At 48.0% G+C, this 27,708-nt stretch overlaps 1 protein-coding gene across 2 annotated transcripts; it reads right to left on the reverse strand.

Annotated features, from left to right (window-relative positions):
• Nucleotides 1-5,762: 5,762 nt before the first annotated feature.
• TRIM26 (tripartite motif containing 26) lies at nt 5,763-27,708 on the reverse strand. 2 transcript variants are annotated; one of them, XM_087438241.1, is made up of 9 exons: nt 27,577-27,708; nt 15,386-15,873; nt 15,107-15,202; nt 13,594-13,824; nt 12,651-12,722; nt 9,384-9,406; nt 8,776-8,891; nt 8,502-8,534; nt 5,763-7,946 (listed from the first exon to the last, which is right to left on the reverse strand). In XM_087438241.1, the coding sequence occupies exons 2-9, from the start codon at nt 15,821-15,823 to the stop codon at nt 7,264-7,266; spliced, it is 1,692 nt and encodes a 563-aa protein (XP_087294367.1). In that variant the 5' UTR covers nt 15,824-15,873; nt 27,577-27,708; the 3' UTR covers nt 5,763-7,263. The 2 variants fall into 2 exon arrangements, with proteins under 2 accessions (XP_087294367.1, XP_004441764.1); XM_004441707.3 differs by lacking the exon at nt 12,651-12,722 and having other exon boundaries at nt 27,577-27,707.

Consider the following 27,708-nt stretch of genomic DNA (forward strand, 5'->3'; position numbering starts at 1 on the left):
AATTGGTTTAACATAAAAAATTCATCAATGTCATTCATTAATAGATTAAAGAAGAAAAATATAATCATTTCAACAGAAGTAGAAAAGCATTTGATATTCAATTCAATATACATTCCTAACGAAAATGCTTAATAAACTAGGAATCGAATTTTCTTACCTTATAAAGAATATACTACAAAATAATACATCAAACATTGAATTTCACATACTTAATAATTCTAACTAAAAAACAGAACATCTTTGAAAATCAGGAACAAGACAAAGATGGCTGTCATTTCTTCTGTTCAACCCTGCACTGGAGGTCCTAGGTAATTAAATAAAAGAGAAATAAATAAATAATATAAATACTGAGATGAAAGAAACAAATCTATCACAATTTCTGTCATCATTTCATCATTCAATTTGCTTTTATTCAAAACTGCTCTGACCCCCCCCCCCCCGGAAGATTCTTTTGGAATCTATAATCTCTCCTCTCCACCCAGGTCTGTAAACTAGGTGGAGGATGGGCACCAGCATATCATCTCCACAAGCCAAGCACCAGCTCCAAGCTGGTTCTCCATTCCATTCTCTTTATCACACGCCTGAGAAGACTACCTGAATAATCACCATCTTATCTTGTCAATTACCATCAAGGGCCTTGACTTTAATGCAAATACCAAAAGTCAGGCTTTAAGGACCTTCTCTCTTCCTGCCTCCTAAAAACATGCCTATCACAATCCAGTCCCCTAGTTCCACCAACAGCCTCACCCCAGCAGTGTTCCATTTCCCCGCTTCCTTTACCTCTCTCCATCACCCACAGCCAAAAGTTGGTTTGCTGTCACCATCACTTTTTTTTTTTTAAAGATTTTATTTATTTTATTTTTCCCCCCAAAGCCCCAGTAGATAGTTGTATGTCATAGCTGCACATCCTTCTAGTTGCTGTATGTGGGACTCGGCCTCAGGATGGACGGAGAAGTGGTGCCTTGATGCGCACCCGGGATCCGAACCCGGGCCACCAGCATTGCAGAGCACGCACTTCACCAAGCCACAGGGCTGGCCCATACCATCACAACTTAAAAGGAGTAATTAAGGAGAGTTTAATAGAGGGACTATTTACAAAGATGCGTGTGGGGTTAAGGCAGTCCTGGAACCTGGAGAGAGCTGTAGCTCCAGCAGAAGCTGTGGCCTCAGGTAGAGGACAGCAGCATCAGCCAACCCATCGGTCCAGGAGGGGAAGGGAAACAAATACTGACCTCTCTCTGTTCCCACCCTCTTATCTCCCACAGGTGCCATGCATTGGCTAAACCCAATTAGAAGTCAGAGGCAAGAGAGCCTGGTTGATGCATTCCATAGAGGTCATCCTTGCGGGGCACAGAGCCGGGTGGAGAAAGTAAGCGGTGAGGCAAACAAACAATATCCACCATATCCCACAGCCCAATTATTAGCACTCATTTTCAGCTGAAGTTTTTGAACAAGTTGTAATTGCTCTTTCCACTTCATCTTCTATTCTCTCCGCTTTGCCAAATCCATTGGCTATTTCTTTGTTCTTATCTCCATGACGTCTCAGCAGCATTTGACACAGTTGACCACTTCCTCCTTTAAACATCTTCTCTTGAGTTTCAGCCCCCTCCTTTATGGGGCTTCTTCCTACCTAACTGGCTGCTCCTTTTTTTCTTTTTTTTTTTTGCCAGCTCCTCCTCTGCCTGGCCTGTAGATGTTGGAGTACCCCAATGATCAATATGGGCCCCACTCTAGTTTTTTATCTTTACACTCACCCCATGGCTTTAAATGGCACCTGTATATTTTTGACTCCCAAATCTGTAGCTCCAGCCTGACTCTTAGAGCCCATTACCCGCTTGACTTCTCCATTTAGATGTCCATAGACATCTTCAACTTAACACGAGCAAAACAGAAGTCTTGACTTCTTCCACTTCTGCTTCCAAACCTACTCCCCAATCATACTTAACTTTCATCTTCATCTCCTTGGTTGAACCCAAAATCCAGGAGTTGTCACTGATTTCCCTTCTGATCACCTCCAATCCATTCAGTCTAATTAGCAAGTCCTGTTGAGTCTACTCTCAAAACTCATTCCAGATGTGTTCATTTCTCTCCATCTCTCCTACTATCACCCTAGTCCAAATCACTGTCACCTCTCATCTGATTTACCACAAAAGTCTTCTCTCTAGACTCCCTGCTTCCTTTCATCGCCTGCAATCATTTCTCCAAACAAGAGATCTTTTAAAAAAAGTAATCATACTTTTTATTTGTCCATTGCACTTCTTTCTTTTCTTTTGTTTATTGCAGTAACATTGGTTTATAACATTGTATAAATTTCAGGTGTACATCATTATACTTCTATTTCTGCATAGATTACATCACATTCTCATGTTCACCACCCAAATACTAATTATAATCCATCACCACACACATGTGCCTAATTATCCCTTTCGCCCTCCTCCTCCCCCCCTTCCCCTCTGATAACCACCAATCCAATCTCTATGTGTTTGTTTGTTGGTGTTATTATCTACTATTTAATGAGTGAGATCATACTGTATTTGACCTTCTAATATACTACGTATTTTGTATTTGCTATGATTATTTTTATTGTCTTCTTCTCCCTTCTAGAATGTAAGTTCCCTGACGAAAGGGATTTTTTAAAAAACTGATGCATCCAAGTGCCACGAACAGTGCCTGGCAAATAATAGGTTCTCAATATTTGCTTATTGAATTCCCCTGCTTATAATGCTTCATTAGCTTCCCAAGGCACTTAGAAAATCCAAACTCTAGCATGGTCCACAAGGCCCACATGATTTGTCTCTGCTTACCTCTCTACCACTCTCCCTGCTTAGACACACTCTTTCTGTTCCCAGATTGTCCCTGCCTGATGACATTGCCATTCCCTCTGCCTGGTGTGATCTTAGACCTTCCTTCTCATCATTCAGATTTCAGCTTTAATGCCACTTTCTCCAAGAAACTCCTTCTAATCATCCATTATAAAGTAGACACCAGGTCACTATCCATTGCAGTCCTATTTTAGTTCTTTGCATAGTGCTAATTACTATTTTATTTTTTATTTTCATTCATTGCCTATCACCCTTCACTGGAATATAAACTCACCTTGTTCACCTTATCACTATTGTAAACTAGAAACATGCTGGCACATCACAGGTACTCAACAAATCAATTCAGGAGACATATGAAGGCGGAGATAACACATTTGAGAGAATAGAGAAAATGAAGAAGAGAAAAATCATCAAGAAATAATTCAAGTTTCCAAGAACTGAAAGGTTTTGAACTTCTAGAATGACAGGGCCCACTCAGTTAATTAGCACAATGGGGAGAAAAGACTCATACAAAGGCATATCAAGAAATTTAAGAGTAAGGAAACAGGTAAGACTCTATAAGCTTCCAGAAAGAGAACACAGGCCATATACAAAGGTTCAGGAATCAGAGCACCACAGGAATTCTCAACAGCAACAATGGAAGCCAGAAGGCAATGGAAGAATCAAGGCCTTTGATATTCTGAAGGGAAATTATTTCCAACACAGAATCCTACATTTACTGAATCTATCGAGTAACTGTGAAGGTAGGAGAGACATTTCCAGATATTTAAGATTTCAAAAATTCAACTTTCAAATTCAAAAATTCAAATGCACCATTTCTCAGGAAGCTATTGGATGATGTTTCACCAAAATGAAGTAAATCAAGAAGGGGGAAAACAGGATAAAGAAATAGAAGAACCAACCCAGGATTCCCAATATGAAGGTGAAGGGAGATCCAGGAGCTTTGCACAGCTGACGGAGCAACTATTCAGACTGAAGGTCAGGAAGCTTCAGGAGAGACATGTCAAGAAGACAAAATAAGAGCATTTGATGATGGTATATCTTGAGAGATTCTGACAACTGGTGAAGAGTTGGGGTTCAATTAGTAATAACGATGCAGGAAATGAAGCAAAAGGGGGGAAAAGGTACTTAACTCCAGGGAAGACAAAGCTGTACAGGAAGGAAAGGCAATCATAGTTTGCCACATCCCCAGGTGTAAACAGCTTTTACACAGACATAATGATGAACGTACTGAGTACTCATCTGATCTTAGGACCACATTGAAGGGGTGGGGATGGCTGGGAAGAGTGTGGGTGTGCAAGCATGGTGAGGGAAAGGGAGAGCAGAACTAAATCCTCCTTCTCCACAGTGGGAAATCAGAGGATAATGCCCCAAACTCATGTTATTTAGAAAAAATTAAGGTAAACACCAAAATAGTCTGCTAAAAAGGATGAATTGGATCCTTGGGGAGAGGAATGGGACTCTTCTTTTTTTCTTTTGTGATAAGGATGGTAAATAGATTTGACCATACGTGCAGATGTAGTTCATAAAAGACAACTTTAAAAACATGAATATAAAAAATAAAAAGGTTCTGGGGCTGGCCCAGTGGCCTAATGGTTAAGTTCAGTGCACTCTGCTTCAGTGGCCCATGTTCACTGGTTCGGTTCCCAGGCACAGACCTACACCACTCATCAGCCATGCTGTGGTGGTGACCCACATACAAAATAGAGGAAGAGTGGCACAGATGTTAGCTCAGGGTGAATTTTCCTCAGCAAAATAAAATAAAAATAAAAAACAAAATAAAATAAAAAGGTTCAAAAGAATTTGTTGCATAAATCTTACTGGCAACTTTCTGTACTAAGGTGGTGCCATAAAGCACAAATTTTTGTTTATTATTTTGCAAGGGTCTTTTATGCTTAAAGTTTTTTTTATCTTCTAGAGTTTATTTTGAAAGTATGACACTCATAAAACTCATTAAAGCAACAATGACCTGAAAGCATTAATATTTTGTTCAAAAGAAATGTTCCCTATTTAATAGCTATTAGCTTTTAATTATACAATGATCACCCTAAAAAGTTTCAAAAATCTGGTTATTTAAAAATTCTTTCTAAGCAAAGATAAAAGTCATTTTGAGAAATTATGAAATTATTCCATAAACAAAAGATTAGTAGAGTATGATTTTATGGAATGATTCACATCAATCAACAAAATAAATTTAAATTTTCAAGAACATACTAGTAATTACTGTCTCTCAGGGTTCAAATGTGGATTAACTGACCTTATTACAATTGATAATGCATGTCTTATTTCTAATAATGGACACATTTTGCATATATGTACTTATAAAGAAAAGATAAATTAAAAAACAATAAAAAGGGAAAACATAAACGAGTCCACACATGACAGCACAGGAGGAAATATGCCCTTTGTCACTAGTATAATCTTAGAGGTACTTTGTGTAATCCTCCCTTTTCTATCTCTAAGATGGCAATTTAAAAAAAATCAGAAAGAAAAGACAAGAACTGGTCAGACGGTTCCCCTAACACATCCCTCCTGAATGTGTTAGGAGGCAGGCCTGAATCTCTGTAGGTTATATTTTTGGGGGGACATGGCTTATTTTCCCAGGATTGTGGGTGTGCTGTGCTGGTTGTCACTCTTCTCACAGGAGCCCCATCACATGCTGAGATGCTGGATCTCAGCTCAGGGCCACCAACGAGGACAGAACAAGGTGGAGCCTCGGTGTTGGCCAGTCTGTGTCCGTGAGGGGCTCTTTGGGGATTTCCAAAAATGACAGCATGTGCGCAGAGAAGAGAAAGCAAAGTTGCAGAGTTCTGAAGGACCCAGAAGGGGCACAAAAGAAAAACCCTGGGCTAGTGCTGTCAATGGAACTTCTTTGTAGACACAGACTGAGACGATCTGGTGATATTTGAGTTATAATAAAATATATATAAATCCAAGCTGTTCATTCAACAAGTTTTTATTGAGCACCTACTCTGCGCCCAGCACTGCACTAGGTGCCATGGAGAATACAAGGGAAGTGTAAGATATGGAACCCTCCCTCAGGGAGCTTACAAAACTAGAGGCAGAAATCAGATGTACATGTGACTCAGGCAGCATGTGATATACGCAGAGAGTGCAACTTTGAGACAACGTGGTGACTAAGGGACCCCCAGATCCACGGTGGTGGGAACAGTCTCTTGGAGCAGGGGGAGGAGTTAGAGTTGGATAAGCAGGGGACTGGCAGAGTGCTCAGAATGGGTAAAGACGAAGGCTGCGAGGTAATCCGGCCGGAGCAGGGAGCTCATGTTAAACTATGGCACTAGGGGAGCTGACACAGAGGCTGGGACTTGGGTCGGGCCTATAAGCAACGAGGATACGCTTTAATCCCTCTCTTGACCTGAAGACCTGGTGGGCTTGTGGACTCCTGCTGCCTTCCTCTCCTCTCCCCACACAGCTGTCTTCCCCTCCCCAACCCCTGTCCTAGGAAAACGCAACCTCAGTGTTGAGCACGGCCAGTGACAGAAGCTTAATACCCGACCGGAGAAAGTGATCAGAGCTTCCAAGGCAGGGGAGGATTTGCTTGACTGGATTTGCCTTGGTGTTTTTAGATGGACCAATCAAGAGCAGAATATTCTGGATCCTTTTAAAAACTCTCCTCACAAAGACCAACCCACAACGATAATTTATTGATCACCTATCAAAACTGTTACCCCAAAGCCACATGTATCTAGACCTTTCCCCTAAGACCACAGATGGCTCCAGGGAGTCCCACCTCCTTAGTTATGGGAACTTCCTATGCTACCCCTGGTCTCTGAGGAGCACGGATTCTCCTCTGGACCTCACAGGACCATTTCCACTGCCACTCCAGGCGGCTCACTTAAATGGCCCGGGAAGCCTCAGTGGATTTTGATTCAGTTCATTTCCAGCATTTTCATGATGTTTAACTCTGAGTTGGGGTGGTAGTAGGTCTGTTTAAAGTGCCAGGGAAGGCAGGCAGCAGGAGTAGATTTGGGCAGAGGAGTACTGGATTTGAGGACAGCAAAATGGCCTTGAGCGTAATGGTCAACTGGTCTTTCCCAAGAACAGCTGGCATGGGGTGCCATACTGGGCAAGAAAATGCTGCCCTTGCCTCTTATTCAACAAAAAGTATGTAGAGCTGGGTCAAAGGCAGTGGGCTGAAGGGAGGGAGGAGCCCTAACGGTCCGCAGGGTCAGAATTTTGCAAGGAAACCTCCAGGAGGTGGGAGAGGAGCCGAACTACAGCAGTGTGGATGGAGCAACAGCACTTAGCGAGGTCTCAACGGGGCCACAGCCGTAGGGAGGAGAGCGGCAGTGGACATGGGGTCCCTCCCCTCTCCTGCTCCAGGTGCTCTGGCCAGGCACCTCCTTCCCCTCCTCACGGAGTCCTGGAATTTGAGAAGTGAAGCATCTGTGGGTGTGGGGCCAGGGACAGGCACTGGGGCTCAGGGTCTCAGCAGGAGGCGTGTTCCCGGCCACTTGAGCCACAGGAAGGGGACCAGGCGCCGGGTGAAGGTGGCAGTGAAGGTGTAGATGAGTTCCTGTGACTCTGCGTTGGTGAAAGTCACAGTGCCCCCTTCATAATCCAGGGCGATGCCCACTCTCCGGGGCCGCAGGGCTGGGAAGAGTTCAGCCTCGGGGTTGGTGTTGGCCCAGATGCCCGCAGAGGAGAGGCGCAGCGCCCACACCCCATCCTCCGGCCGCAGGGAGAGGTCTCCCTTCCTCTTCACAGAGTCTCTGGCCACCCCCACCATGCAGCTTTCCAGAACTTCCTCCTCCTCCTCCTCCTCTTCTTCCTCTTCATCCCCCAACGATTCCTCGTCCTCATCCGTTTCCCAGTCGTCGTATCCATCCCCATAGACGGCCTCCTCTTCCTCCTCCTCCTCTTCCCCCTCTTCCTCCTCGTCCCCCTCCTCTTCATCCTCGGACCAGCCCTCCCTCTCCACCTCCACCTCCCAGTAGACCTTGCCCCAGGTGAAGCCCTTGCTGCCCAGCACCCCCGGCTCACAGTCAAACTGCTGGGGGTGCAGGTAAGCACCCTGGTACAGGCTGGTGTAGGTCACGCACTTCCAGTCCTCTGACAGCTGCAGGTACCCACTGGCTGACTGTGGGTCCAGGGTGACACTCACTGTGGGGACAAAAGACAGAACAGGATCACCGGTGGCCTGGGAGGGGGCCCCCAGTCTCCATGGTGTCCATGCACACTGCACAATCCAAGAGGTACTATTCACATCTTGGTCCATGTGAATGCGGCCTTCAGGGGATGCAGTGCACAACCTGACGGCAGGGCCGAGAGGGAGCACAGTAGTGGGGCCTGGGGCAGAGATGGCCTCTGGTCTTAGGATGCCATCACACAGTTGGCTCTGAATACAGGAGCCACATGGTCAGGCAGACGAGAGGAGACTCAGTTACAGAGAAAGACCTGGTAGTAGGACATGTAAGGACAGAATACCCAAACGCAGTACAGAGGAGGGTCAGACTATCAAGCGGCAGCCTCTAGTGCAGACTAAAGAGTAGTAGATTGGTGAGAAAATGCAAGGTGGGGCTTTACATTTGCAGCTGGGAAGTTCTCCCTGTTGCACAAGAGAATGGGTTACCCGGGGCAGCAGGGGGCAGTCAGAATCTCTGTGGGGAGAATATTCTTTATTTGAGGTAAATCTGGAACAATCCTGCGGACTCTCACCCGTCTTATATTCCAAGTCTCTCAGCAGCTTCCCTGGAGAGAAAAAAAAGACAGCAATGACCCTCAAGCCCAGCAAACTTATGGGCCCGTTTCTGATGTGGACAGTATTAATTCTGTGACAGGGCTCCACCCTTAAGATCCCAAGAAGAAAAAACAACCAGGAGACCCTCAGAGGAGTGAGGTTGGAGAATACGATGGTAAGGAGCCAGGTACCCTATCTCAAAGTGGCACCTCAGTTCCTGACTCCCACCACAGTGCTCTCCCCAGCCCTTACCTTGGAATTCCCTCAGGCCTCGCTGCAGAGACAGAAGTTTATCTGAGAATTCTCCTGTCCTCTTTTTAACCAGACGAGCAATGGGTTTCCCAATCCAGAACTTCTTCCGCGGATACCTGAGAAGATGACAGACATAACCTGTTACTTAGCTCTTCTCACATTTCTCTCAATCTCACGACAATTATGAAGGGGGAGGGAAAGGTACGATTATCCCCAATTAACAGACAGAAAAACAGGAACTCAAACACACTAAGTGAACCACCCAAGGCTGAGCCAGGACTCACGACCACCAGCGGACTCAACATCCAGAGTGCTCCTGTCTACTAAGCCACGTTTCTACCCTCACCACCCTGTCCTGTCTCAGACAAGGACAGCGGGCCTAGGAGCTGGGATTACACAGAAAACTTGCTCCAGTGGAGAACAAGTCTCCAGCTCTCAAGGAAGTGTTCTTGCTTCCCAGGAGAGAAGGGCAACAGGATGGAGCACGGGATGCGGGCGCCTCTGGTACCATATCACTCCCCACTAATTCAAATGGCTCATAGTCAAGGAAAAGGAGAGGGACACGGGCCCAGGGGAATGAGGTGCACTGTGGAAAGGAAGCTCTTTACCTGTTTAAGAAGTCTCTGGTGTCCTGGAAGGGAAGAAAGCACAAGCATCAATGTCAATCAAAGAAGACTTCATTCAACATACCAACACTGCATTAAAGGCTGGGGACGCATCAATGAACAAATAAATGCGGCCCTTTCTTTACGGAGCTGGCATTCTAGGGGCAGCAATGGATTAAACAAGGAAACAAACAAAATAATCACAACGACAGAGCAAATGGTGGGACGGGGGGCAGGGCATGACAGGGCCAACCTCTCTGAGGCAATGACGCTTGTGCTGAGATTTGAAGAAGGTGCTGAACAGGTGAAGAAGGCAAGGTGGGAAAGGGCTTGGCAGAGGAGGCAGTGGCCAGACCATGCAGAGCTGCATAGGCATAATAAGGAGCTTAAATTTTGTTCCACCAAAGGGTTTCAAGCAGAGGAGTGATAAATGTGACCTGTTTTACATGTGGCTGAGACTGTTAAGTATCCTCCAGAATCCATTCTCCCCTTCTTCCTTTTAATAACAGAATCCCTGGAGTAACAGCTGGGCAGATGGCTACCCAGCAAAACATTTTCCAGAATCCCTTGCAACCAGGTCTGGTCATGTGACTAAGCTCCAGCCAATGTGATGTGAACAAAAGCAATGATGACAATTTTGGGGTCATATCCTTTAAAAAAAAGAAATTGCTCTCTACTTCCTCTTTTTCCCTGGCTCTATGTTGGATATGGGGGTGGCGAGCCCAACTGTGACTACACAGCTGAGGACAACATCCCTTGAGGTTGGTGGAACAACCAAATGGAAGTAACCGGCTCTGTGGATGACCTCACGGACAGCCGCCCTGACAGCCCTACACCCTTCACCCCTGAACTGTTACTAAGAGGGAATAACCTTGTTTTATTTGAGTCACTGTACTTGAGTTTGATACAGCAGTAGCCCAAATCCTAAATGATCAATCACTCGGCTATCCTGTAGAGAATGGATTAAGGGAGACAAAGCGAATATGGGGGGGCCAGTCTGGAGGCTGTTGCTGTGGACCAGACAAGAGATAAAGATGGCCTGAACCAGAGCAGTGCAGAGACAGAGAAGCAGCACATTCCCGTATGTTTAAGACAGACTCAACTGGGCATCGTGGTGAAGGATAATGAAGAACAGGCCCTGGCTTGAGCAGGAGGGAGGATGGTGGTGCCATCTGTGTGATGGGACAGGGTGGAGTGGGAAGAGGGTTCTTATGAGATGCCAGTTATTTCTCTTTTGTGAGTTTAAAGCCTCCATAATACTCTATATTAATTTTTGCCTTCTTTCCATTCATTCCACAAATATTAATTAAGTGCTTCATATGTGTCAGGCAGTGTTCTAGAAGCCTGGGAGAGAGAGTAAAAAAGAGAAACAAATCCCTAGCAGAGGAAGCAGACAGCAAATAATCAACATAACAAATACATCATATTATGTTATTAAGGGATCAGTGTTATGGGAAAAGGAAAGAGTAGAGTGAAGGGGGACGGGGTGGGGGTGGGCGGCAGGCAGGCCCCTCTGAAAGTAAGATTTGGGAAACAAATGGAATCACCAAATTGTGGCTGCTGCTGACTGTTTCAGAAAGTCTCAGGAAGACCTTTGGACTCCGCTCCTGGTAAGGTCAGAGCTACACCCTGTCCCCACTAGGAAGCAGTTGCCCAGAGACCAGTTGTGAGTTTCTGGCAAATTCTTCTAATCTGTCCCTTAAAATAAGTAAGTCCAAGCCAGCTTCAGGGGACGAGGTGATAAATCTGAGGCAGTGTGTGCCAAGTCTGCTGAGAAATGTGGTGTAAAAGGGAAAATAAACGGGCAGTGGGTGGGTGGGGGTTAGGGAGCCAAGAGTATGCTCTGTGACAGGAGTTCTAGAACAGCAGAAAGGAAGAGAATGAGGGCTGTCTAAGGGTTAAAGGTTCAGAGGAGCCTAGAGAGGGTGGAACCTGGAGACCAGTGGAGGAACTCCTTTCCCAAAGGACACAGAAGGGGAGACTGGGGAGCTCCCAAGGAATCTGGAGCCACATTCTGGCCTCCAGAGGGAAGCAGCCCGCCCAGGGCTCCTGCAGGACCTCTCATCCCTGAGACGCCTGGCACAGCGATAAGACAGGCCGTCAGAGCAGACAGGCTGAGGCAATGAATCACGGCAACCTCGGCATTAGACACGGCCGGGTATTAACAGAGAACATGGTAGAAGGTTCCTCACGGGAGTGGACGGCGACCAACAGTGAATGAGGCAGAGGTGCGACCTGCCACCCAACCCTCCAAGGCCCATCCAGGGCTGAACTGGGGAGGATGCCGGTGTCTCTGGCCTCTCCTGTCCCCTTGTCCCCTTTAATGTCTTCATGATATTCCCAGTCCAGTGATCTGTCTTTCCTTTTCTATCACCTTTGTCAAAGGTTTCTGTTTTACACCTTTGGTCTTATTGCTTCTCCCTCTCACCTGTATTTCTCTACCAGACTTTTGGATCAGGGCCCCCATTTCATAGGGTCTCATTCTTACTGTTCCTTGACAGTCAAATAATCTCTGGGAAAGTATTAATGACAAATAAGGAGTTAGCTGTCCACTTCCCTTACAGTAAAAGCAAATCCAAACAAACACACAGACAAAACCCACCATCAACAACATTTCATGTACTGGTTCTAAGCTGACACCCACTTTTCCACCCTTCCTTCCTCCCACCCCACCTGGATGTCTTCAGTCTGAGTGGTCTCAGAGGCACTGAAGGCTGGGCCTCTGCTGGTCCCCACAGCTCCTCTGGGCGGAATGGGGAGAGGCTCCCCCCTGGACAGATGCAACTAGATTTCAGCCCCCACCAGCGCCCTCAGCTGTGTCCCTCTCTGCTCCACGTGCAACTGCACATCCACACAGTGGTGGCTGTCGGGGAAGGAAGGATGTGCGTCCCTGAATGGGAAGGAGAAGAGAGGGGAACGGGAGGGGCAGCAAGTGACACAAAGAGTCTGACAGAGAAATTCGAGGGGACAGAATGACATCTGGAGGAAAGGAGGGCGCCAGAGAGATATTTTGGACAAAATGAGAGAAAAGAACAAGAGCACAGAGGCCTGGGAGTTAGGACACCTCGGCTGGAGCTTTGACTCAACTCCTGACCTGACCCAGGGCCTGGGACGGACCCCTTCCAGCCTCTGGCCTTCAGTGACTTCATCAGTGGGGGCTGGACTGGAAGAGTTCTAAATCCTTGCCAGTCCTGATGCGTGAGACTGAATCCAACAATGGAGAGGCAGGCAGAGGCCACCTCTTTATGAGACCTGTGCTGGCACACATACCTGGACAACTTGCCTTGCCATCTCTTGCCTGGCTATCGATTTGCCCTGCCACTGGTCCGGGACAGCATTTTCCTAGAGGACAGCATTTTCCATTGCCTTTTCCTGGATGGTTCTGCTGCTGACAGACAGGCCCAGCCACCCCAAACCATGCAAGTAGAGACTATCACATAAGCCTTCTCCCAGCCCGAAAGGGCGGAAAGATCAAGCATGCCCCCTCCAAAGGCTGCTAAGCCCTGTTCAGGGTGGTGTGACTCCTCTGGGAGGTTCCAGGAGGAAAAAGTTGTGGTGTCACTTCAACTTGGTGACCTGCTCTCTAGTCCAAGATTCTCCCTTTCTCAGCATCAAAGCCACCTTCTCCAGGAAGCATTCCAGAGGCACCCTGCCTGCTCCACATCTTTTTCTCTGAGGGTACACACTCCCAGAGAAAACCTCGCCCATCTCTGTCTCCCTTCCCCAGCTGCCCATCTCCTCCAGACCCTCTCGGTCCTTGAGAGAAGTCACCATTCAGCCCTCCCTCAGCCAGCCCCAACAACCACAGGCTTCTTCATCTCCAGAACCATAAAAAGCTTCCATTGGACAAGTGTCTGCCAGTAACTTGTTAGAAGACAGGCTTGTGATGGTAGTGATGAGGATGGAGGATGGAGGATAGTAGCGAAAATATGAATAAACTTCTCTTCCATTTCTACAGCACTCTTAAATTTTTTTAGCATTTTTTTTTGTAGAAAATTTACTTTTTGAAGTGACACCACACCAGTCATCTCATTTTATGCTCATGCAACCGCTGGAAGAAGTGGGGTGGGTAAGGATTATCATCCCCGTGTTTCAGATGAGAAAACCGTGGCCCCGAGAGGAAGTGACTCTCCCAAGGTCCTACAAGTGAGCGGCAGGATGGAGACCTACTGTCCTGGTCTCCCGGCTCCTTGCCCCAGGGAAGGTCTCTCACCTGCATGAGCTCTGCAGCCGGCTGCTGTGCCTTGTCCTCCAGCTCGGAGATGACCAGCGCCAGCCGGGCAAGCTCCCCGACGCCCCTGGTCTTGTACTTCTCCCTGCCCTCCGTGAGCTCCTGCTCCAGCTTCTCCAGCTGGTCCAGCAGGTGCTGCTCCCGCTCCCTCAGGAACTGGTGGCCCTGCTCAAACTCAGCCACGATGTACTGCCTCTGGTCCTGGAGCTTCTTCTGCAGGGGTGGGAAGGGGGAGAGGGAGGTGACGCCTCCGCCTCAGGGTGGAGAATTCCTCCAGGATCTGGTGTTAGAGGCGCACAAGGCTGGCTCTCTTCTCCCCTGGCTACCCCCATTCACGAATTACAGTGTTCAGGCTGGAAGGAGCTTTAGAGACTCCTGGTCCAACCTGCTTTCTTCAAAGATGCAGTAAGTAAATCAGTTCAATTCCCTCAACCACCACGGGACTGGAATCCTGACTCTGTGTCACTGGTCAGCCCATTATCTGTTCTAGGTAAACCAGTATGTTCCAGGGCCCTTTGAGGAACTCTGTGAGCCAGCACATTTCCCTCCCGGACCCGGATCTCTGCAGCTCTCCCAGGAAGCTTTCCTCAATTAATTTCAGCCAAGCCTGATCAATCCTCTCTTCAGCACCCTCCTATTATGCACAAAGTATCTGTGTGCAGCCATCCCTGCCACGTAGGACTGCATCCTGTCCCCTCAGTGAAACTATGGAACGTCTGTGCTCAGGGATCATCTCCTTTCCTGCCTCCGAATCTCCCCACCGAGCCCCGGCTGGGGTCTGACCAGCGTCCACGCTCACTCATGGCCTTGAGGCACTCCTTGGACTTAGGCCGTCTCCTGCTTCACCTCTCCCTCTCCCAGGGCCTAATCACCCGCTGCCAGGCCTGGCCCCAACATCCCTCCAACGCCCACTTCCCTGACAGACACTCCCCCAGAAAACTGGAACCCTCTTATCAGTTTTGTCCCTCCTGATCCCATCTCTAATCAAGCACACAATGTGCTGCCTGTTTCTAACAACTGGCAACCACGGGCGCAGGACTCACCAGACACAGCGTCATCAGAGCTGGTCAGGCCTTCCTTAGCCTTCCCCTCTCAGCTCCTATCCTGGAGCCAGGGCCGTCCTTCCAAACCCTCTGGCTCCCCTCCACTCTCAGGAATCACATCTTTCTCACCAGGCCTTCCTCAGGTCCCTACACTCTGGCTGTCCCTAGCAGAACAGCGGCAGCTGCCAGACTGAGATGACTCACAAAGGAGACGGGACCTTAGCTGACATCTAGGAAACCCATTCTCTTGTCAGATGAGGAAACAGCTGGAGGCCACAGAGCTCAGACCGACAGGGCCTGGGCTAAAACCCAGTCTCCCACTGCCAGGCCAGTGCTCACTCTCCTGGGGGCTACCTCCTAGCAACGCCTCCCAGCTGCGCCTCTACAAGCTCAGGCCTCCTTGCTCTGCACAGCCAAGGGCCTCACGGCTTTCTCTTAACAGCCTCACTTACCAGTGCAGCCAGGATATCAGCTTCTCCCTTTGCCTGAAAGCCCTGAATTTTGTCTCTGTCTCTCCTTAGGGTGCTCAGGTGGTTCAGGATTTTTTCCTGTAGAAAGACAAGCAGTGGGGACAGGTGGATGCTCTGGGCTGGGGCAGGAGGGTGGACTCAGACTGAGCCCTTGGCCAGCAAGAAGCCTTCAGAAGGGTCTTAGCCAGGCCTTGCCTCTGGACAGGTGCAGAGCAGAGCATCCCGAGGAGGGTGGCAGAGCACCCTCGGGGGAGGGCTTACCCTGTGGGGCTGGGCGGCCTTCTCCACGAGGACGGCCGTGTGGGGCCTGTGCTCCCGAGACTCCCGGCACATCACACACAGCAGCTTCCCGTCGTCCTCGCAGTAGTAGTGCAGCTTCTCCTGGTGTCGCTCGCACAGCTTCGTGTCCTGCTGCTCCCGGGCCACGTCTCCCGGCTGCCTGCCCTTGTCCACCTTCAGCCGCTCGATGTTCTCCACCAGGCTGGCCAGCTGCCACACAGGTCGGATGTTCTCCTTCTTAAAAGGCTTCTTGCAGAGGGGACAGACGGGGCGGCCCCCCGAGGCCGGGCGGATGTCGGTGGTACAGCTACGGCAGAAGACGTGGCCACAGTCTATGGTCACAGGGTCCCGCAGGTAATCGAGGCAGATGGAGCAGGTCACCTCCTCTTCCAGGGTCCGCAGTGGGGCTGACGTGGCCATGGTGTCCTTAGCTCAGAGGGGTCTGTGGTCACTGGCAGGGGCTTCTCCTCCTTGGAGACCAGACATGGAGTCAAGAGCAGGCACAGCAGAGGGGCAGAGGTGGCAGCCCCGCACAGGGCTGCCAGCTCCAGCAATCAGTCAGTCAATCAAGAGACACTTATTAGGGGCCGGCCGGTGGCGCAAGCGGTTAAGTGCGCGTGTTCTGCTGCGGAGGCCCAAGGTTCGCTGGTTTGGATCCCGGGCACGCACCGAAGCACCACTTGGCGAGCCATGCTGTGGCGGCATCCCATATAAAGTGGAGGAAGATGGGCATGGATGTTAGCCCAGGGCCAGTCTTCCTCAGCAAAAAAAGAGGAGGATTGGCAGACGTTAGCTCAGGGCTGATCTTCCTCACAAAAAAAAAAAAAAAAAAAGAGACACTTATCAGCCCCTACAAGGCTCACACAATCAGAGCGAAAGGACGTTACTGATTATCAGTCCAACCCTCTCATTTTACAGATGAGGAAACTGAGGCCCAGAGAGGGCAGCTTGGTAGAGTGGAGAGCAGGGCTGTCACTAGCCCACGCGGTGCTGTGGGTAAAGCACTCCTGCCTCAAGGCTTTTTCCTTCTTTCTGTTGGGAAATTGCTCCAATGTACCAATTATGATAGAACAAGACACCTGATAACTATGTGCTGGAAAACTATCATAACAAACATACAAATCTACAATGCCTACTATGTACACGGCACTCCCTCAGTTGTGCAGTGCACAAGCTGCACAACTCTTCATGGGGGCCCTGACAGAGTCAAGAGACTCCACTGTTTGCTCCTCCAGGTTTCAGGTTTCAAGAACTAAGAGCACTGAGGTTTTTTGCCAAGACTCGAGGTACCAAGAATCTGAGTTCTGGTGTCCCTCTTTATAGGTGTTTCCTTGGGCCGTGCTGTGATTTTGGCGTGGTTCACTTCCCCTAGAAAGCTGGTCTCTACCTGGACTCAGCCTGCCAGCAGAGCATGGCCTGGACACACGGGACTCGTTCTCAGCTGCGACCCTCCGGTGTAGCTGGTCTAGATGCTCTGCTGCTAACAAGGGCGAACTGTCCTAGCTCAGCTCACGCAGGAAACCAAGATGGGAGGAATCCTCAGGTGGCTGTGACTGCGATGCTGGTGAGGGCCTGGCCCTTAGAGAGAGCACGGCGCCCAGCAGAGAGGACTTCAGTCCTGTGTACCCTTGCAGCCCTGACCTACTTCCTGTCTGGGGTTAGGAGCCTCAGCACACCTGATCCAACAGCTGCTTCCTGCCTCTCACTCTGTATGACAATAGAGAACTCATTTAAGTACTCCGAGCCTCAGTTTATCCATCCATAAAATGGGGAGAGTGATACTTACCTTCAAGGGTTTCTAAGGGAGTTGAGTGAAAGAACTAGTTGCAAGTACTACGCATGAGTACGGTACACAGAGGGACATCTAGGAGAGAACCCGGGACCTTCAGTTCCCAAATCCAGTGAGTGTTCAAAGCACAGAGTGCAAGATGGAAATTTAAAGTGGCAGCAAGAGAGGAAGTGAGGAAGAACCAGCCACAGTGACACATGTGCTCCAGAGTTAAAGTCAAGATCCTCATGGGGCGGGGATTGGGGAATCTGCTCTGCCGCAGATCCAGGGAAGGCACCGTGGCAGTCGCTGGAAGACAGCCAGCAGACAGGGCACACAGGTCACTGCAAGGCCGGAATGAAGCAGCTGGAACCACAGGCTAATCAGTACTGTTACTGACTATTTGCGGTGCAAGTCCATTTCAACAGAGTTCAGTGGCCTTCGAGTTCTTTCACTGTAGTGACATGAATGAGCTAGAAATAAACCCCCAGGCTCTAAACCCAAAGAGAAAAACAAAACAGGAATATAAGGTCTTCTCCTTGAGGATCTAATGCAATAATATACAAAAAGTGCTTTATAAAGTAAAAGTACTGTACAAATGTAAGGGATTATTATTATACTTCCAGTAAATCCCAACTGGAAGCTCCAACGGAATTAGAGATGTGTCACTTGAAGAGATGCAATGAGTGTGATGACGCATGTACGGGCGAAGCTCAGATGGAGGGATTAAAGAATTTAACTAGCAAATGAAGGCAATAAAGGTTTTAGAATGTTAGTAAGTCTAGTAAAAATCCTAGGAATTGCCCAGTCCAACTCCCTGGTTGACTGTTGAGGAAATAAGCCTGATCCAGCATTTCAGCTGTAACGTTCTGCAAAGAGTTCGCAAGGAGGAAAGGGGCACCATGCTGGGGATTCCCAGGAGCTTTGCTTAATTTAATTTAAATTAAATTCCCAACCCCAAAGATAACACATGCTATCCCCCAACAACAAGAAGACTAAAGAGAAATAACAAGCAAATGCAAATTGGATCCTGGTTTTTAAAAAAAGCTATAATAATAGCTTGGGGACAATCAGAGGAAATTTGACAAAAGACTGAGTATTGGATCATATTAAGAAATTATCATTAATTTTTTAACGGTATTTGTTGAGGTTATGGATGAGAATATCCATATTGTTAGGCAATGCATGCTGCAGTATTTAGGCCCGCATGACTACAACTTACTTTTATTAAAGATTTTATTTATTTATTTTTTTCCCCTTAAAGCCCCAGTAGGTAGTTGTATGTCATAGCTGCACATCCTTCTAGTTGCTGTATGTGGGACGTGGCCTCAGCGTGGCCGGAGAAGCGGTGCGTCGGTGCGCGCCCGGGATGCGAACCCGGGCCGCCAGCAGCGGAGCGCGCGCACTTAACCGCTAGGCCACGGGGCCGGCCCTACAACTTACTTTTAAATGGTTCAACAAAACAAAAAGTTGGAAAAATTTTCTAAGGAAAGGGGCTATAGTTCTTCTATCATTCTTAAAAGAATCCATACAAGGGTCTGTAACTACCAAAGACGTTAGGAATCACGAATAGTGGTGCTTGACACCTTGTAGAAGCTCAATACCTATGTGCTGAACAAAGGAATGGATGCAGAGGAACTGAGAGCAGTGCTCCTTGTGAAGAACCACGCGTTTGCGAGTCGGCCGTAATGAGACAAACAAAACACAGCATATGTCTATGTTCAATCCATCGCTTGGTTATACAGACTCCATCTTGAACATATACCATATATTGAAAGATGCTTACTGTGGCAGTGCTGAATACACATAAGACCCGAGGTGTAAATCTGTGGGTTGAACAGTCCAGGTTCAAGTTTGGGCTCTGTGACTCAATAGCCAGGTGACAACAACTTCTTGGCAACAGCGTTTATTAGGACCCACTTTATCTGCTGTTTACACATCTTACTTAATGCTCAGGTATTCTTTTGAGGAAACTGAGGCTTGGCGAGGGTAAGAAGCTTGCCCAAGGGCACATGGCTAGGAAGCAGTGTCTGGTGCCGGTGCCTCAGCCCAATCCACTCCGCTCTCTTCCCTACCAGGCAAACTGTAACCAGGGCCTAATACCAGCTCCTTTGTCAGGAAGCTCGGGTGAGGTCATCCGCATGGAAGGGCTTTGCAATGGGGAGTGCTGACGAAAGTAAAGGGGCACTATTACTGCTGACACTGCCCGAAAGCACTCCAGCCTTAGCTGTGACAGGAAATGGGGTTCGAGCATGAGAGATACAGGCAGACCAGAACAACTGCTCACCACCCCACACTCAATCCTTTCAGATCCTACGCAAAATTGACCCTCGCCAAATCCAAAAACTCTTCCCCAACTAACCACACTCCCCCTGATTCTGCCCTTTCTATCACTTATGCCTTCAATATATTCTCTCTGATTATCCCAATGGGTTTCCACAATCAGGCATAAAACTGTTATATTATTCTCCTCTCCATTCCTGGCTCTTGAGCAGACAGAAACCATAGAAAGCCAGAGACAGAAAAAAATTTAGAGTTGATATGGTCCAGCCCACTCCCTTTCCCCAAGTGAGAATTCTGAAACCTGAGGAAGTCATTTCATGAATTACCTTGTACTGGAGGTCCCACACTCCCCCTCCAGGGCGGGCAGGTCTTCTGCCCTTTCAATAAACCAGAAGCTGGTTGTGATTGTAGGAACCAGGCAGAACTGGAGACACTCCCGACCTTTCTGAGATCCCCTTTCCTGCAATCCACCCTTCCCCTACAACTGTCTGGGTCTCAGAAATACCTACTCTGCATATATCAACAGACTGGCCAGGTGACACCACGTAATTTCCATAATTTCCAGCAGCACATTTCAGGATGTGGATACCATGCACAATTCTTGGCTGCGAGAATCACTGTGAGCTGCAAAAACTAGCTGAGGGAAGCATTGCTGTCAGTGTCCACACCCTGTGGGCAGACACTTGCACTCCCCACCCCCTACTCCTGTCCTGGCCCAATTCCAGAGAGAAAGGGTCAGAACTCTGGCCCCGTTGTTTCTTTTTCCTTTTTTTTTTGTGAGGAAGATCAGCCCTGAGCTAACATCCCATGCCAATTCTCCTCCTTTTTTTTGCTGAGGAAGACTGGCCCTGGGCTAACATCCGTGTCCATCCTCCTCCACCCCACATGGGTCGCCACCACAGCATGGCTTCACAAGCGGTGCGTGGGTGCGCACCAGGATCCGGGCCTGGGAACCCTGGGCCACCAGAGCAGAGCATGCGCACTTAACTACTACACCAGTGGGCTGGCCCCACCCCTTGCTTCTTAACAGCTGCCAACTTCTGCCCTAGCAGGTGCTAAACTCTCCCTCACCTTTCTGTGGCTTCTGCTGCCCCTCACCCTCCTCCTGCCTCCTGTTGCCTTGGACTCCAAGATGCCACAGAAAGGGACCCTAGAAGACACCGAATTCCTGCTGGGGACTCCAAGACCCAGAGAAGTGAGTGGAGGGGCCTGGATTTACACCCTGGCCTCCAGGCTGCTTCTCAAGCCCACGCTTAGGGCTCCACGCTCTTTGAGAACCCCATTTAAGGGCTCTTAGGGCCCCAGATTAAGGCCCATTTCTTAATCTAAAATAGGCAAATTCTCCTAGAAGTAAACTTCTGTGATACCTCTTACGAGCATGGAAAGGACAGAATTCAGGGCAAAAAGTAAGTGATCTGGATCCGGTTACTAGAGGAGTGGCTACTCCCCTGCTGACACCGCCCAAGGCCTGGACTCCCCAGATTTTACAGCCCTGGTTGTGGCTGTGGGCTGGGCACCAGGCAGACTCAGGAGATGCCGGTTCTGTGGACAGTGCATTCCTGAGGTCACACGTGGGTTACTTTTCCCCACAGGGCCGAGGGTCAATGGTGCTCTGAATCATAGTGCAGGCCACACAAACCACCGGGGGCAGGCTGAGACATGCTCTGAACAGTGGCAGTCCCCATAGGGCTCAGAGAGGAGCATGGCAGCAACAGCCAACTGGGAGGTGGATGGGACAAAGTTTTAAAGTGCCACTGAGGGTTTTAAGTAGCAGGATGTTATAATTCATTCAACAATTAATAGATACAGTCATGTGCCACCTAACGACGTTTTGGTCAACACTGGACCACATATATGACAGTAGTTCCATAAGATTAGTACCACACAGCCTAGGTGTGTAGTAGGATATAGCATCCAGGTTGTGTAAGTACACTCTATGATGTTCGAACAATGATGAAATCACCTAATGACACATTTCTCAGAACATATCCCTGTCGTTAAGTGACACATGACTTTACTGGGTGCCTTCCACATGCCAGACACTGAGCATACAGCAGGGAACAAAAATGGCAGAGTCCCTGCCCTCCCAGAGCTAACATCTAGTGCTATAATGGAGTAATCCTTCGGAAGCTGAAAGCAGATCTAACTGTGGGGACAACAAGGCATCCCCGATTTACTTAAACCTCCTCTCTCCATTGCTTAGTGCTCCGGCCACTGCAGCCTTCCTTTAGTCCCACAAACACACCCCGCCACGTGTTAAAATGCAAGTCGGCTCACGTAACCGCCCTGGTTAAAGCCCCTCAATGCTTTCAGTGCTCTAGGAATAATGTCAAAATTCCTTCCTATGCTCTAAGGCCCCAGATAATACAGGCCCAGACCTTGTCTCCAGGCTCATTTCTTGCCACTCCCAACTCAAACTCGTCCCACAGCCAAACCAAATCCTCTCCAAGCCTCAAAAGTGCCATGCTCTTTCCTGCCCGAGCCCTTCGATAACGCTATTCCCTCTGCACAGAACACTGTTCCTTTCCTGCTTAGCAAACTCCACTTACAGCCTGAAGCCTCAAAAGAAAGCCGCCTCCTCTGGCAAATCTTTCCTGACCTGCAGACTGAGTCCGCACGCTCTCTCCCTCACACAGCCCCCCGCACTGCACCGTGTACTTCTCTGCAACCCTAAGTCCTGACTTATTAGTATTATTACTTGTTTAACATCAGCTTTGCCCAACAAACGAGGACAAGGACTGTGTCTGCCTTATCCTCGGAATCTAGCACAGTGCCTGGCACACAGAGGAAATAATAAAAACTGGCTGAGGAAGTGAATGAAGCACAGGCAGAGCAATCCGACGCCCACAAACTGCTTCCCGAGTGTCTGCTGCACGAGTGCGGCAATCTCAGCCCTGGTCCTTCTCTCCGGCAGGATGGTCAGTTACTAGAGAGAGGCATTTCTTCACATTCCCTGCAGCAGCAAGAACAGCAGGCTGCACATCACCAGCACGACACCAGTCACGGTACCCAAGCTTTGGCTCCAGGAACGTACAGAAACCAGGAGAGAAGAAAAAGCTGTGTCCAGGGAAATGGCTGTTGTGGCACAAACTAAAATGCTCGTGATTGCTCCTTCCTAGGTAAGCATCCATAAATGATACAGTTTATTTTTCCTGGTTTTGAGCTTCAGATGAGTGGAATCATGTTGCATTTTGCGGGGGAGGCCTATCAACATCATGTCTGTGAGGTTCATTCATGTGACTGTGAGCTGATTTCATTTCATTTCATTGCTTTATGACTACATAATTCTACTTCGGAGGGCCATCTGGGTTGTGTCCAGTTTGGGACAATGACAAACACTGCCTTGTGAACATCTCCGCACACGTGTCCTACTATACACGGGCAAGGAGATGCATCCTCAACTGGACTAGATCAGGCCGAACTGTTTCCAAAGGGACTGTACCAAGGTACATTCCCACCAGCAGGCTGTGAGCACTTATGTTGCTCCACAGCCTCACCAACACTTAGTATCGCCAGCTTTTAAATTTTTGCCAGTCTGGTGGATGGAAAATAGAATCCCATTGCATGTATGTGTTTAACGCTTAAAGAAAGAAAGAAAGAAAGAAAAAGAAACAGCATGAGAGAGGCCCAGTAACAGGCCAAGGAATCCTACAGCAGCAGATCAGATACTGTGCTCCTTGATCTAACTAGTAGGTGCTGTAAATGTTTATCTTTTGGGAAGAGGGGTCCATTCAGCTTCCATTCTTCCTTCCTTTGCTAACTTTCCCCAAATCCTTTCTGGGGATCACGTGCTTCAGGTGGTGCTCTCCCTCAGCTCAAGGGCGGAGAAAGAGAATACGTCTCAGGGCTCCCCCTGGGCACAGTGCTTGTTCAGGGGTGAGAACATGATTCAATCACAGCCAGTCACAAGGAGACCTAGCAGAGACAAGGGGGAAAAAAGATTCTTGTAGTTTCTCAAGAACTTGCGAGAAGTGAGGTCATATGGTTTGGAGTTGCTAGAGCAATTCCGCTAACCAAAGGGTTAGCCTGTTTGAGAATGAAGCCAACCCAGAGGTGAAGTAAAAGAAATTAGGTCCTGATGGCATCTTGTGAAACCCTGTATCAAGCTGTGCCTGAAGCTAGCTCTACCCTTGACTTTTCTGTCACAGGAGCCAACAAATGCCCTTTTTGCCCAGCCAGCTTGGACTTGTCTGTCATCTGCAAAAAGAAGAAGAAGGAAAAAACGAATCCTGACTCATACAGCAAAGGAAATTATTGAAGGTTAGTAGGCTGAAATATACAAAGAGCTTGTGCAGAAAAATCAGCCTAGTTATCTAGACAAAGGTCTTGTGACAAAGGTAGACACCAAGTGGCAGTTCTCTCTCTGGTCCCCACAGGTAGACTACAACCTCCCAGGACATGCCAGATCTCCAACCTGCTCTCAGCCATCTTGGCCCCTTCCAACAGCTCCTAGAAATTCTGAGTGAGGAAAACACAGGCAGAATCTTCCTCCACCCCAGCTCTTATTCTAACCAAAGCCTCAAGTGAAGAGTCTTGGATTAGGACTAAAACCTGGATTTTCATCCAGGCTCAGCTACTCTGCTGTGCAGTCTGGGGCTAGATTCTTGAACTTTCTGGGTCTCAGTATCACCATGAAGAAATGGGGGTAGGAGGGAAGATCTAAGCCATTCACAGGACAAACTGAAATAAAGGTTTGGCAAGTGCACCAGCATATTTAATGTGCGACATAAAGTTACTGCTGTTATCAAGAGTAATCAAAGCAGAATAAACATAGCCGAAATCTTTGGGCCAGGTATCCCAGTTTTATTGTGTTGATTTTTGACAATTTGGCTCCTGGGCAGGAAAAAGCCAGTTTATCAAATTTAGTTTTTTCAAGATCATAAATGGAGTCAGTGAACTCACCATCCATGGGTTAGTGAGATGCAGATATCTAACGATTCATTCCCAGGAGGAAGGTGGGATCTAAGCCACCATCTAACAACAGGGAGTTCCCATTTTTCATCAAATTTGAGATACCCATGTCATTACATTTTAGTATCTCTGAAATGTGATCAATGGCATGTCAAAATTTAACAGGCAAAATATTTTTTCTATGTGGAATATAAAATAATTGATGGCATCTTAGATTTGGTGAAGCGTAGCACACCTCCACAAAGTGCTGCCAGGGTCGTCTTTCTCTCTTTTTTTTTTAAATATTTATTTATTTATTTATTTTCCACCAAAGCCCCAGTAGGTAGTTGTACATCATAGTTTCACATCCTTCTAGTTGCTGTATGTGGGACGCGCCTCAGCATGGCCGGAGAAGCGGTGTGTCGGTGCGCGCCCGGGATCTGAACCCAGGCCGCCAGCAGCGGAGCACGCGCACTTAACCGCTAAGCCATGGGGCCGGCCCAGGGTCGTCTTTCCAACATACAGATCCCATCCTGTCACTCCCCGGCTTCAAAACTCCTGACATCAAAATGGCACAGCAGGGCACACAGGCCCCCTACAATCTGGCCCCCAATTACCCGTCCAGCCCCCATCCTGTCTCACCCTAATGCTAGATACACTGAACCGGGAAGACAGTCCCTCCATCAGCGCCCCCACTCCCTACCCCTTGCCCTTGTCCATGCTCTTTTCTGTCCCAGCTCATCCTTGAAGGCTGAATCAGATACGTCTCCTCATCTGTGAGGTCCTCCCTGTGTCCATCCCACCATCAAGCTGAACGAATCCCCTCCTTGGTTAGCTCCTATGGCTCTGCATACACTGCCATTTCTATTACGGCACTATCACACTGCTTCATAATTGACAATTTTACCTGTCTTTCCCCCCAACCAGAAAGTGAACCCTACAGTCATGCCTCACCGATCTTTTTACTTCCAGTGTCTGGCACAAAGTAGGTGGTCTGCAAATGTTTGTGGAACTAAATGTTATCCCGTGATTCCAGAGCCCCATTACCTTCCTCATTCTCCCTCTTTTCACCACACTGCCCTTTCCACTTTATAATCTTGCTTCAGCAGAAGGTTCCAAGGGCTCCCCTCAAGACGTTTTTGACCATTAACGTTACCCAGATCTCCCTCACCTCCCTCCACACACACAGTTTTGGGGGGAAGGTCAAGATTCCATTTCTACCAAACTGGCAAGTTTTAATTCACCCTGGATGACAGCCAAATTAAGCCTTTGTTTTCCAAAACCAATTTCTTCCCAGTCTCCATGTTTTCTCTATTCTGATCCTGGGGAGTCTAAGTCTGATGTCATTCCAAGAAGCCTAAATTCAGACCATGGGCTCCCTTTTGTGGCTAGTGTCTTCTGTAGTGGTCAGCCCAGTCTGAGTCCAGCCTGTCACTCCCTTCGGGGCAAGTGATATGTAAGAAGTCACCCACTACTCCTGGGCCTCAGTTTCCTTACCTCCTAACAAGGTGAGAATACAATGTGTTGTCAAGTTCACCAGGCTGTTTGAAGTTCAAGCAAGGTCACGTAAGTAGAAGTGTTTTCAACAGCAAAAAGCTCTATAAAAATACATGCTAGCAAGGAGCACAGGGACAACTTGAAAGAGCTCCCAACGGCTAAAACTGCAACAATCAGAGCAACAAAATAAAGCAGTATTAGATTATAACCCAAAATATAAAATAAATATCCATGAGTCCACACTGATATAAATAAATGATTAAATAAGTTAACAAGTAAGGCAGAGGGAGAGACAATTCTCCCATGCAGGAGAATTCCAAGTAATATAAGCACATATTTGCCCTTAAGGAGTGGGGAGCATACTCCCTACTCCTTATGTGTGGGCTGCACAGTATGGAAGGGGGTAAAAATAGAGTCACTTTACAGTGGAGAAACCTGACAAACACTATATCACCAGGTGATCAAGATCAATAACAAGATATAAATCATGCTGAAACTATGCATCCTTGACATGATGTGATGAAAACCACAATCCACCTCTGTGGTCTTCCTCCCATTAACCCATTAACCCAGTCTTAGGAGAAAAACAACAATTTCAGTAGAGGGACATCATACAATATACATGACCAGTATTCCTCAAAACTGTCAAAGTCATCAAAAACAAGTAAAGTCTGAGAAACTTCCCAGCCAAGGGGAGCCTAAGGAGACACGAGAACTAAACATAATATGGTAAGGAGGATGGGATCATGAAACAGAAAAGTACTTAGGTAAAAACTAAGGAAATCTGAATAGACTATGGACTTTGGTCAATAATAACATATCAATATTGGTTCATTAATTGTTAACAAATGTGTGATACACTTTTAACATAAGATTTAACATAATATGTTAACAAAAGGGGAAAAGGTTTAGGGTATATGAGAACTCTGTACTATCTTCATAATTTTTCTATATATCTAAAAGTGCTCTAAAAACTAAAGTCTATTAAAAAAAGAAAACTGCAATTTGGGAACATAAAAAAAGTCTATTTTCTCAAAAGCTGATTCTTTTAAACTTGGGGAGAAAACATTCTATGGATTATGACTTTAACAGGAGGTTCACCATGGTCCCTGACACTAATATTTGTTGTATGCATGAACGAATGTCACTCTCCCATCTTTTGAAGTGCACACAACCCGTCGTGGTGTTAAAATCTGAAATGCACTGGGAATTTGGAAGTGTTTGCGTCCCATCTGCTCCACAAAGATAAATTTACACACTCTTTTCTAAGGCCAAATAGGGAGAAAATCAGCAGACAAAATGCTAATATGCTAACAGGCTGGAGAAGGGAGTGAATGCACAGCTCCAAGTATATGTGGCTAAACCGGTTTATTCTGACCAAAAAAAAAAAAAAGGAAATGAAAGAAAACATGACTCTGGTCATGGAGCCGGATAAGCAACCAGACCATCCTCCGGGCCCAGCTTACTTCTGGCTCTGGAGACAAGAATGGATCGGTGCCTGAGATGGACACGGGAAAGCGAGGAAGACCCACGAGGAAGGGGCGAATGGAGGGTCAAGCAAGCAGGGGGGATCAGGCCTGGAGGGAGGACACAGCGAACCTCACCCTCCTCCCGAGCCCGCCCGGCGGCCCGGCCCCGTCCTGCTCTCGGGCCGGCGGCCGCGTTTGGTCGCCCGGACCCCGGGGCGCGTGTGACCGCTGCTTTGCTGCATTTCTCATGGACGCCCCCTACTCACCGGTCGCCAGCTCCGGACCGCGAATCCGGGGCTGGGGTCGCTTCTCTCCCGCGGCGGTCAGTTCCGGGTCGCGACCCCCCGCGAGAACCCAGCGCGACGGCGCGTCCCCGCCGCTAATCTCCGGGCTCTTCC

Source organism: Ceratotherium simum, chromosome 13 (genome assembly GCF_057802395.1).
Source record: "Ceratotherium simum simum isolate JZ-2026a chromosome 13, ASM5780239v1, whole genome shotgun sequence".
Classification (NCBI taxonomy): Eukaryota; Metazoa; Chordata; class Mammalia; order Perissodactyla; family Rhinocerotidae; genus Ceratotherium; species Ceratotherium simum.

Bases quoted from the DNA above. Each gene is read 5' to 3' on its own strand.
- TRIM26 (XM_087438241.1), bottom strand. From the start codon at position 15,823: ATGGCCACGTCAGCCCCACTGCGGACCCTGGAAGAGGAGGTGACCTGC. The intron at 15,203-15,385 runs GTAAGCCCTCCC...GTCTTTCTACAG, and splicing joins AGGCCGCCCAGCCCCACAGG to GAAAAAATCCTGAACCACCT. The intron at 8,535-8,775 runs GTAAGGGCTGGG...TTTTCTCTCCAG, and splicing joins AGGCCTGAGGGAATTCCAAG to GGAAGCTGCTGAGAGACTTG.